At 34.0% G+C, this 12437-nt stretch overlaps 1 protein-coding gene across 1 annotated transcript in view; it reads left to right on the top strand.

The window, feature by feature from the left end:
- Ulk2 (unc-51 like autophagy activating kinase 2) overlaps positions 1 to 12437 on the top strand; it is a 102757-nt gene that overhangs the window by 17804 nt on the left and 72516 nt on the right. Inside the window, exons 6-10 of the mRNA XM_076870209.1 lie at positions 6007 to 6180; positions 6623 to 6696; positions 8203 to 8304; positions 9580 to 9638; positions 11495 to 11577. Of these exons, the coding sequence (XP_076726324.1) occupies positions 6007 to 6180; positions 6623 to 6696; positions 8203 to 8304; positions 9580 to 9638; positions 11495 to 11577 (492 nt within the window). The remainder of the gene's footprint in view (positions 1 to 6006; positions 6181 to 6622; positions 6697 to 8202; positions 8305 to 9579; positions 9639 to 11494; positions 11578 to 12437) is intronic.

Genomic DNA, 12437 nt, shown 5'->3' on the forward strand with positions numbered 1-12437 from the left:
TAGAATGCAGTAAGATGAGTACTTCGGTTCACTATCAGTGAAAGAAGTTGAAGCTAGGAAGCACCTTGCTCTGTCTTGCTGTCTGTCTCTGAATCTTGTGTTCCTTGACATCCTAAGAGTTCTTGGTACAGACATCTTTGTGCTAGGGTCAGACCAAGTGGTACTTATATCAGCTTACAGTACTTAATCAGCTTAGAGTTTGCTTTATAAACAATACAAGCATGTTATCCAGTGAAGCAGATTTAAATTAATTTTGACAGTTATGTACTTGATGTTGAACTCTGGTGTTTAGAAATCAGAATAGTATTGTTAAATCAGGGGACCAAATAGTGGAGTTTGAATGTTGGAATTAACCAGGCAATCATAGTTCTAGTTCTAATATTTATATCACTTAATTGCTGTGTAATTTTTGTTTTTTTAACCTCTTTCCAGAACTTCTCTGTCATAGTCCATAAGGGGATCTCCTATAGCTTAAAAATACTTCTAAAGACATAAAAAATGTTATGGTCTTTAAGAAATTGCCTGCAGTTGCATTGTCTGACACAGTAGCCACTGACCACATGGGGTCTTGAACTGTGGCTAAATTCATTTGTGCTATAAGTGTAAAATGCATACTGAGTTTTTAGCACTTAAATAGAACAAAATAATGATTAAATCTCAGTAATTTTTGGATATCATTCCAAGTTAAAATTTTGGATGTATTGGGTTAAATATGTTAATTTCATCTTTCTTTCCTTTTTTTGGTACCAAGGATTAAACCCAGGGCCACTTAACCATTGAGCCACATCTCTAGCCCTTTGTATTCATTTATTTATTACTATTTTTTATTCTTTTATTTGTTTTCATTTTTATGTGGTACCAGGGATCAAACCCAGTGTCTCATGTATGCTAGGCTAGTAAATGCTGTACCATTGAGCCACACCCTGGCACCCCCTTTCTATTTATTTTATTTATTTATTTTTTTGGTGGTGCTAGGAATTGAACCCATAGTCTTATGCATGTGAGGCAAGCACTGTACCAACTGAGCTATATCCCCAGTTCTCCCCTTTTTATTTAAAAAAAATACTTTTTAGTTGTAGATGGACGCAATACCTTTATTTTAATTTTTTTTGTAATATTTATTTTTAGTTGTAGTTGGACACAATACTTTTATTTCATTTATTTTTATGTGGTGCTGAGGATCGAACCCAGTGCCTCACAGGTGCTAGGTGAGCACTCTATCGCGGAGCCACAACCCAGCTCTTGTTTTTTATTTTGAGACAGGGTCACACTAAGTTGCTGAGGCTGGCTTTGAACTAGTAATCCTCCTGCCCCAGCCTCCCCAGTTGCTGGGATTACAGGTGTGTACCACCTCTCCTGGCTTCTTTCCACTTTTAAAAATATAACTACTAGAAGATTTAAAGTTACATGTATGGTTCACATGGCATTTCTATCACAGAGCTCTGGTTTGCAAGGTCTGGAATGTCTGGAAGGTCGACTGCCATTGTATGATAACATGATCATTCAAACCTTTTATTTGCTCTGATAAATAAAAATTCACAATTTCAAAAGATAGAAAATAAATTCTGTCAATTGGAAGCTTAAAAAAATTTCTAAATTAATTACTAAACTGTGTTTTAACATTATAGTATTCTAAGTGTGGCATCTATAGCTGAGCCTACTCTTTTAATGTTAATTTCCTCAAGAATTCATTCAAAATAGTTTTGACATTGTCACTGCCTTTGCTGTTTTTGAAGTGAGAATTTCAGTTTCCAGAATTGTGTTTGAAACAGCTTAAAGTTGGTCATTGTTTTTTTAAGTATTTATTTTTTTGTAGTTGTAATTAATTAATTTTTATGAAGTGCTAAGGATCGAACCCAAGGCCTTGCACATGCGAGGCGAGCACTCTACTGCTGAGCCATAACCCCAGCCCCAAGTTGGTAGTTGTTTTTATTCCTCATGGGATAAGTGTTAGAATTTGGACTCTGAATCAGATAAATTTCAGGTATATTCAATGTTATGTCACAGGACATAGATATAAGTTTTAAGCACCTGCAGTAATTTTAAAGTAGCTAAATTATTCTAAGCCCCAAACTGAAATTATAAATGAGTAAAATGAAAAAGATGTGATATCCATTTTGTTGGAATGTAATTTTAAATAAAACATCATTGATTTACCCCACTAGCTAATATGAGGTAATGTGTATGTTGACATTTACAAGAAAGTAGATCTGAAAGAATGTGTTCTAAATTTTTTTTCTTTTTTTGTATTTCTTTTTTTTTTTTTTTTTGCAGTGCTGAGGATGAACCCAGGGCCTCACACATACTAAGCAGGTGCTCTACTAAGTTTCACCCCAGCTCTGTACTCTAAATTATTCATTTTTGGGGGGTACTGGGAATGGGAGTTGAACCCATGGGCGCTTAACCAGTGAGCCACAACGCTAGCCCTTTTTTTTTTTTTTAATATTTATTTTTTATATTTATTTATTTTTTTAATATTTATTTATTTTTTTATATTTATTTTTATTTTTTTATAAATAAATCAGTATTTTTTATATTTATATTTATTTTTTTTATAAATAAATCAGTAAACAGATATTTGAGTATTAGAAATATGACTCAAAAGAATGCCTTTTCATTTATAAGCCTATACTATTGCCTAATACCTAAACTGGGTATTTGATTGGCTTAAAGTTCCATGATCCTCCACTTGTTTTACTTTGCCCCTGTACACTCTCTGCACTCTTTTGTAATCTCCAGTAACATTTTCACTGTCTTCTTTTTCTCCTCATCTTGTTCTCTTCTCCTGCTAATGGCCAAATTCTAATTTTTTTTTATATATAACCTTAAAAACTATAATGAAAAGAAAAAATTACCCCTCAAGCATTAACAATAGCACCTGTAGCCTCTATCTGCTTAGATTATTTTTTTAAATGACTTTTTATTTATTATCATTATAATTCTTAATACATCATTATACAATAATTTATCATATCTCTGATTATATATAAGGTATGTTGACACCAAACCTTTTTTTATTTTTTATTTTGAAACAGGGTCTTACTAAGTTGCATACGGCCTTGCTAAATTGCTGAGCCTGGCCCAGAACTTGCAATCCTCCTGTTAGCCTCCTGAGTTCCTAGTTTATAGACATGAGCTCCTGTGCTTGGCTCAAATTCTTAACTCTGTTCTTTTCCAAGAATAATATAGATTTCATTTTTATATATTTTTGTTTGTTGTTTTTTTAACATTGAACATCAGGACAAGAGCCCCAGAGAATAAAAAGACGGAGGACAAGTTAAGAACAGTCCTCACAGGAAAAATATTTGGTAAAATTTATGTTGATTTGTTTTATCTGAAGATATTAAGAACATAAATGTCAGTATGTCATTAAAGTGGTTTTATTTTATTTTTGGTACTGAGGATTGAACCCATAGGTACTTTTACCATTGAGCTACATCCCCAATCTTTTTTGATATTTTACTTTGAGGCAAGGTCTCACTAAATTGCTGAAGCTGGCCTTGAACTTGTGATCCTTCTGCTTCAGCCTCCTTAGTTGCTGAGATTATAGGTGTGTGCAATCATGCCTGGTGATATTAAAGTGATTTTTTTTTTTCTTGTGATGCTGGGGATTGAATCCAGGGCCTTGTGCATGCAAGGCAAGCACTCTACGAACTGAGCTATACCCCCAGCCCTTAAAGTGAGTTTTTTTGGTTTTATCTGTTTTTATTAATGCCATTTTAAAAATATTTTTTAGTTGTAGATGGACACAATGCCTTTATTTTGTTTATTTTTTTATGTGGTGCCAGGATCAAACCCAGTGCCTCACGCATGATCAGCAAGCTTTCTACCGCTGAGCCACAACCCTGGCCCCCATTTTTTTTTAATATTTATTTTTTAGATATAGGTGGACACAATATCTTATTTTATTTTCATGTGGTGCTGAGGATTGAACCCAGTGCCTCACGCATGGTAGGCGAGCGCTCTGTCTCTGAGCCACAACCCCAGCCCTTCAATTTGTTTTTTTAAAATTTATTTATTTGATCTAATTTTACATGACAACAGAATGCACTTCAATTCATAGTACACATATGGAGCACAGTTTTTCATTTCTCTGATTGTACACTAAGAACAGTCACTCCATTCATGTCTTTATACATGTACCTAGGGAAAATATGTCCATCTCATTGTACCACCTTTCCTACCCACAAACCCCTCCCTTCCCTCCCCTTTGCCCTATACAAAGTTCCTTCATTCCTCCCATGCTTCCCCCAACCCCCATTACAGAGCAGCATCTACTTATCAGAGAAAACATTCAGCCTTTGTTTTTTTGTGATTTGCTTACCTCACTTAGCATGATATTCTCCAGCTCCATCCATTTACTTGCAAATGCCATGATTTTATTATCTTTTTAAGACTGAATAATATTCCATTGTGTATTTATACCACAGTTTCTTTATTCATTCATCTATTGAAGGGCATAAGGTTGGTTCCACAATTTAGCTATTGTGAATTGTGCTGCTATAAACATTGATGTGGCTGCATCACTGTATTATGCTGTTTTTAAGTCCTTTGGGTATAAACGAGGAGTGGGATAGCAGGGTCAAATGATGGTTCCATTCCAAGTTTTCTAAGGAATATCCATACTGCTTTCCAGATTGGTTGCACCAATTTGCAGTCCCACCAGCAATTTAAGAGTGTGCCTTTTTCCCCCACTTCCTTGTCAACACTTACTGTTACCTTATAGTGATTTTTAAAACCATTTGTCACTTGACATGTCGTTTAAAAACGGTTTTTAAACCTTAATATTACACTTATTCCAGGTTTTAACTTTTACCTTTTAAAATTATATGTGGAAAAGTTATGTAGAACATATTCTGCAAATTGTATAGGCAGAAATGTGTTCACAAAGGTTTTAAACACTTTAAACTTTATTTAAAGTGGAGTCAAGTAATTGGACTTGTGATGTTTAGGTCCATTACAATAAAAAGTTTCTCTTTGCATACTTACTACATTTGAGTGTATATTATGAGTTAGGCTTTCTGAAGTCTTCATTACTAAGGGTGTTATCTTATTTAATCCTCACAACAATCTCATGTGATCAGCCTCTTATCAGCTTTGTGTGGAAAAGGGAGAGAATTGATCATCTTCCAGGTCACACAGGGAGGGTAGAGCTGGGATTTGAACAAAGGCAGCCTTACCGGACAGAGGCTATTAGCCATTACCTACCCTAAATGCTGCTGTAGTTAATGATTAATAAATACTTCTAATAATGTGCACACTTTCTCATTGTTGAAAATATCTGTTTGTAAAAGTATCTTTTTTTTTATTTTTTTAGCTGTAGTTGGACACAATATCTTTATTTTATTTATTTATTTTTATGTGGTGCTGAGGATCCAACCCAGCGCCTCTCACATGTTAGGCGAGCTCGCTACTGCTGAGCCCCAGCCCCAGCCCCCTTGTAAAGGTATCTTTCGTTATGAAAGATCCTGTGAGGGTCAGGGGTGTTGGGGCAACAGAGAAGATATGAGGAAAAAGATGAGGAGCTCAGATCCCTGTCACGTACAAGAGGCGGTAGATGCCACACAAAGATTTCACCTGTTTTTAATTCATGCTTATGTGATGATTGAGTCTAAATAAGAACGATTATTCCAGGTGTTTGACTAACATGAAGGTTTATAAAGGAGATCTGCATTTGTTGAGCACCTCTTGTGTTCAGAGCTGTTTGTATACCTTCTGCAAGTAAATACAAGAAGGGAAAAGCAAAAGAAAACAAAACAAAAAACCATAGTGAAAACAAAAATGCAAATGCAAATCAACTCTCTTTACATCAGTTTGGTTACCATGTTGGAGAAATCTTATATCCCTTCATGGTAGACTTAATTATTAAAGTAAAAAAGGAATAAGTATGAATCCTAGTTCTTTATTCCTTTCATGCCCTCCTTCACAACTCAATTCTCTTGATGGAATATACAGATGGTATTTGATTTGTGTGCTTAAATATTTATGTGACTCCTTTTCTACCAGCTAAAGGAACTCTCAGTGAAGATACTATCAGAGTGTTTCTACATCAGATTGCAGCTGCCATGCGAATCCTGCACAGTAAAGGAATAATCCACAGGGATCTCAAACCGCAGAACATTTTGTTGTCTTACGCCAATCGCAGAAAGTCAAGTGTCAGTGGTATTCGCATCAAAATAGGTAAACAGCTATGTTTTGCTTTATGGAAAGGATGTTTCTGAGACTCAGTATTTTTAGATAATTTTACTTCAGCTTCTTTTGTCAGTTTTTTGGTGCTCTGGTATAAAAATTACTTGAAGCCGTCAGTAAGAAAACGGTTCAAATTCTGTGTCTGGTATTGATATTTAATGAGAGCTATATTAATAAATCATTTATTGTATTAGCATTTTTACTTGGGAAGATTGGTATTCCTTGGTTACACAACTTGTTGAGTAGTGAATTGTATAGTTGATTATAACTACTTTGTTGAAATTGAGATAGCTACTACTTTTACTTCAGTGGCAGACTTATTCAGTAAGTTCTTTGTTTTTCACAATTCCTGTATCTTAAAGAATCATATGATATTTGTTAAGAGTGAGCCAAAAGTATCATTTGTTTTTCTACTTTTTATTTTGTGAAATAGCGGATTTTGGTTTTGCTCGTTACCTACACAGTAATATGATGGCTGCAACGCTGTGTGGATCCCCAATGTACATGGTAAGTAAGTTTGTGCACCATAAGCATTGAAATTTAAATATAATGCTTGTTTCTGAGTAATATTGATTTTTATATATGGTTGAACATTGTTATTTCTATTATTGATATTAATTATAGTACCAGTACTGCAGTTATCTTTTGCTTTAGCATAGTGGGCTATGAAATTTAAGTCATTTTTGTCCATTTGCCTTTATTTTTTAATAATTTTTATAACTAATAAGAGAGAAACCCTATTAAGATGAAAATAAAAATTCATTAAGTATAAAGATGCAATAGTTGACATAGTTCTTAGGAATATTTAAAAATACCTCTTCTGCTAATACCATTTTCTCCATGTTTTCTGTCTTGACAAGATCCCTGAACTGTAGACAGCCCCACACTTAATGATGAAAATCTTATCTTTTCTCTTTATTCTTTCATGTACCTATTTTTATATCTGTTTAGTTGTAGGCTATGAAACCTAAACTAATGGGAAAAACATTTTTTTTCTTTTGGTACTGGGAATTTAACATAGGGCCCCGTATGTATATGCTAGGCAAGTGCTCTATTGCTGAGCTATATGTATAGACCTAATGTGAAATATTAAGTTTAGAAATAACCTAATTCTGGAACTTCAGAATTATGTGACGTAAATAAATGTCTGTTCCTGTTCTATATATAAGATAGGTTTATATTCTTCTAATTGGGCTAGTGTGGTATACCCCTATCTCTTTATTTTATGAGAAGTGGGAAAAATACCTGTAACAAGTAGTAGAGAAAAGAGAGAAAAGCCTTTGCTTTTAAGATTCATTTTATTTTTTTAAATATTTATTTTTTAGTTATAGTTGGACACAATACCTTTATTTTTATTTATTTATTTTTATGTGGTGCTGAGGATTGAACCCAGGCTCTCTCACGTGCAAGGTGAATACTTTACCCACGAGCCACAACCCCAGCCCATTAAGATACATTTTATTATTGTGTTTTACATCATAGTTTTTCTGTAATTGGAAAAACTTTCAAAATGCAGGAAAAATGTAGGGAAAAATGTAGCATATGCGTGTGAACCTACCATCCATATTTAATGAAGTTAATATTTTGCCATGTTTGGCTTGAGCTTTGTTTAGAAATTAAAATATTTCAGACAACCCAATTACCTTCTCCCTAATCTCATTACCTACACTCCACTTCTCATAACTTTGAGGGAATCTTTGTTCTGTACTATAATTGGTGTGTATTTTTCCTTCTTATTTTAATACTTTTACTGTACTTTGCGTCCATCATAATATGTAGAAATATTTGTTTCTCCTTTTCATGTAGCATTATTTTTGAGATTTACTAGCAAATCTCAAGACCTCATAATTATGTCAATCTAAATTCATTGCAGTGTCTCATTTGATTAGAGAAATACCACAGTGTGTTAATTTTTTAAGTAGTTACAACTGTGACCATAGCCAATCAACTAATACATGTATGTTAATTATGTATTTAACATTCATTCATGTTTCTTCAATTTTCTATATTCAGGCTCCTGAAGTTATTATGTCTCAACATTATGATGCTAAGGCAGACTTGTGGAGCATAGGAACAGTGATATATCAATGCCTAGTTGGAAAACCACCTTTTCAGGTAGCCTGATTTTTTTCTTTATGTCCTCAGTTTTGGAATCTTCTCATTTTGTAGTTGCCTTTGACTTATAAAATGAATACCTTGAAAGCAGTGTTTTTGGATCCTTTGTGACTTACTTTGATTTTGTTTCAGGAAGAAACTGCTATGGTGAGCTAGAACATCTTTTGCTTTTCATTTATCTGCCTGCCTTTTGTAATTAGACTGGGCATGAAAGCTGGAGGATGTTTTCCAGGCTAGAGAAAACTGGCTGGAGTCTAGCAGTGGTGGGAGGTGGGTGTGAATATTGACAAAAGCACTTTCTGCTTAGTCTGGTTTTGGGGTCCTAGAATCCATGTGAGGATTGGAGCTCATCTGGGAGATCCTTGGAAATCCTATCTCCAATTCTGACAATGCTGGGTGAGAGGGAGTTAATTGTTGAGGTTTTTATGTAAATTACTTTGGGTTTTTCTTTTTCCCTACCATCCTGTAAAGAAGTGGCCTTACAGATAATAATGATGATGAATTTTGTTGAGTTCATATTGCGATGTTATAATTTCTTAGTTACAAAGATTTTTTTAATCTGAAAACTTGGAACAAAGTGAAATTATTTGCCCAAAATGTTTTAAACAAAATCAGTGAAACCAGGTTATCTTATTTAATCCTCACAACAATCTTTGAATTCTTTGAGAGTTAAATACACTTCTATTTTACACAATAATAATTTACCTTTTGGGTAGACCATGTAACCTCCAGAATAGTAGATTTTTTTGTTTGCTTGTTTGTTTTGCAGTGCTGGGAATCTAACCTAGGACATTGCACATGCTAGGCAGGTGTAATTCCAGAGTTTCATTCCCAGCCCTAGAATAACAATTTTTAACTTTAACAGTTTGTCTTTAGAAAAGGTACAGTATATCCATGTGTAGAATTTGCACAGTTCCTTAATGACTAATCCTTCAGCAATTCAAGGCTTTCAAGTTAAAATTCTAGTTCTCTTTTTTTTTTTTTTTTTTTTTTAAAGAGAGAGTGAGAGAGGGAGAGAGAGAGAGAGAATCTTAATATTTATTTTTTAGTCATTGGCGGACACAACATCTTTGTTGGTATGTGGTGCTGAGGATCGAACCCGGGCCGCACGCATGCTAGGCGAGCGCGCTACCGCTTGAGCCACATCCCCAGCCCGTAAATTCTAGTTCTCAAGAATACAAATATTGATCATATGATTTGGAAGTTCTACAATCCCCTCCCACATCACCACTTTTGTCAGAAAACTAAGCTCCCCACCCTTCTTTCTTTTAACAGGCCAATAGTCCTCAAGACCTAAGGATGTTTTATGAAAAAAACAGGAGCTTAATGCCTAGGTATGTATTTAGATTACATTGAGTTTTACTCTTTGTGAGCATTGTGTTATTTATTTGAACCCTAGGTGTTTTATTTAGAATTTAACTCTTTGTGAGCATTGTGTTATTTATTTGAACCTTAGGTGTTTTATGTATTTCTGTGAGTGTTTTTTCAATTGACAGTGATGTTATGGCAGGAAATTAGAAAATTGCTAACACAGTGGAGGTACTTATAGTGCTGGACCATTTTATTTTTTGTTTTTTAAATATAAAGTAAATTTAAGACAAAAAATTACAGAAGTTTTAAATGTGTTCTTTGTGGGGAGGCAGACAGAATAAATGTGCATAAAGTGGAAAGTAAATTCCTGTCTATGCTTTGCCCTGTTCTGTAGGATTAACGAGAGTTTGCTCTGAGTCTTTCTGAATCTTTTATGTGGGAGTTTTTTTTATACATGTTTGCTCATTTATGAGTATATTTACACATACACATATAGTTCAAGACAAGTTACACTGTATTTTATGAATTGTTCTGAAACTTTAGTATTTCTTACTATATACATTAGTATGTACATTTAATGACAGTATATAGAGAGATACTGCATCCTTTTGAATGGCAATCTAGAGTCCTATAGTTAGGTGTTCCATATTTTATTTAATCAGGTCCTTGTTGTTTTCATTTTTTGGTTGCTACAAGCACGCTTTAGTGAATGTGTGTGTGTGTGTGTGTGTGTGTGTGGCGTGCACTTGTATGTACACAATATCATTGTGCATTTCTTTAGGATGGATTCCTAGAAATAGAATTATTGGACTGAAAGGTATGCTTTCCAAATAGGCTATCCCAGATGAAATAGCCATGTAAGCTTTTTTCCTCACATTTTTAAAGATTATTAAAAAAATTTTTTTTCTAGTTGTAGCTGGACATCATGCCTTTATTTTGTTTATTTTTTTATGTGGTGCTAAGGCTCAAACCCAGTGCCTCACACGTGCTAGGCAAGCCCACTGCCACTGAGCCTCAGCCCCAGCCCCTTTCTTCACATTTTTACCAACATGTAATGTTGAATTTCCAGACTTGATGCCTCATAAATGGAGTAGGACCAAGTAGATATTAATTTAATTTGCATTATTCTCTTCATTAGTGAAATTGGCTGTTTTCTTCTCCTTTTGATGTTGGGTATTGAATCCAGAGCTCCTTGCAAGCTAGGCAAGTGCTCTACCTCTGAATTATACCCCCAGCAAAGCTAGCTATCTTTTTTTTTTTATTTGCCTTAATATTCTTTTGTATTTTATTTCATTATTGCTATATTACTGTTACTCATTTTTTCATTGCTTTGCCATTTTCATATTAAAGAATTATATTCTTTTTTTTAAAAAATATTTTTTAATTGGGCACAATATCTTTATTTATTTATTTTTATATGGTGCTGAGGATTGAACCCAGGGCCTCGCGTGTGCTAGGCAAGCACTCTATCGCTGAGCCACAACCTCAGCCCCAAAGATATTATATTCTTACTTGTACTTATTTAAGCTCTGCCCCTTTCCAGACAAAACTGGATGTGGCTCTTTTTCTAATAGAGAGCTTCATAGTAACTATTTGTGCAAGTTGTGTTAAAACTCAGAGATGTTTGTGTTGTGCTTCTGGAGTGCTTTATTCTTGTAAATTCTCTAAACCAATAACAATAATAGTCACAATTGATGTTATTTCTCAAGGGCTATTGTAATGCTCTACCCTCTCCCACCAAAATATTATGCTCTGCTGTGGTCTTTTTGTATTTGTGAAACTGCATATACATTTTCCATATTTGCCATAATGAAGGCAAAAATAATGTATTTAATATAAATAAACTTACCACTTAGGTTGTTTTTTTCCTTTTCCCCAGTATTCCTAGAGAAACATCACCTTATTTGGCTAATCTCCTTTTGGGTTTGCTTCAGAGAAACCAAAAAGACAGAATGGATTTTGGTAAGTAATAGTTTCAAATTTTGTGTGCTTTCTAATTTTATTTTTATGTACTCTGAAGAGATTGAAAGTTGATACTATAAAGATGTCAGAAGAAAATTACAGTTGATTTATTTATTTATTTTTTTTTTATTAGTTGTTCAAAACATTACAAAGCTCTTGACATATCATGTTTCATACATTTGATTCAAGTGGGTTATGAACTCCCCATTTTTATCCCGTATACAGATTGCAGAATCACATCGGTTACACATCCACGTTTTTACATACTGCCATACTGGTGTCTGTTGTATTCTGCAAATTACAGTAAATTTAAATTTTCTTTTTTTATCATTTTATTATTCTGCCCCTCTTTATTTTCTTTCACTAATTTTGTAGATATTTATTGAGTCTTTATTATAATCTAGGTACTGAGATAAACAAATTTAAAGAAAATTTCTGTCCTCATTAGCATATATTCTATTGGGGGGGAGACAAACAAATTATAAACTATAATTGCATACTATATTAGAGGACTATTATTCTCATAGTCCTCAAGGTACTAAGAATAATAGGGATAGAGGATTGAAATTTTAAGGTCAGAAGTGAGAAAGTGGCATTTAAATAATTTGATCAACTTGAAATGAGTGTGAGCTATGAGGATAGGTATGGGAAGAGCTGTTCAGGCAGAGTGAATAGCCCATTCAAAGTTTTAGAGTAGAGAGCATGCATGGAAGCTTGAGGAACAACTAGAAAGCGGCTAAAGACAGGCTTTTCTCTAAAGTGTAATGGGAGCCATTGGAAGGTTTTGAGTTGAGGGAAATTGATCTGACTAATGTTTTTAAAAGGATAAATCTGGCTGCTTCTTGAGCATGGACTGTGTA

Source organism: Callospermophilus lateralis, chromosome 11 (genome assembly GCF_048772815.1).
Source record: "Callospermophilus lateralis isolate mCalLat2 chromosome 11, mCalLat2.hap1, whole genome shotgun sequence".
Taxonomy (NCBI): domain Eukaryota; kingdom Metazoa; phylum Chordata; class Mammalia; order Rodentia; family Sciuridae; genus Callospermophilus; species Callospermophilus lateralis.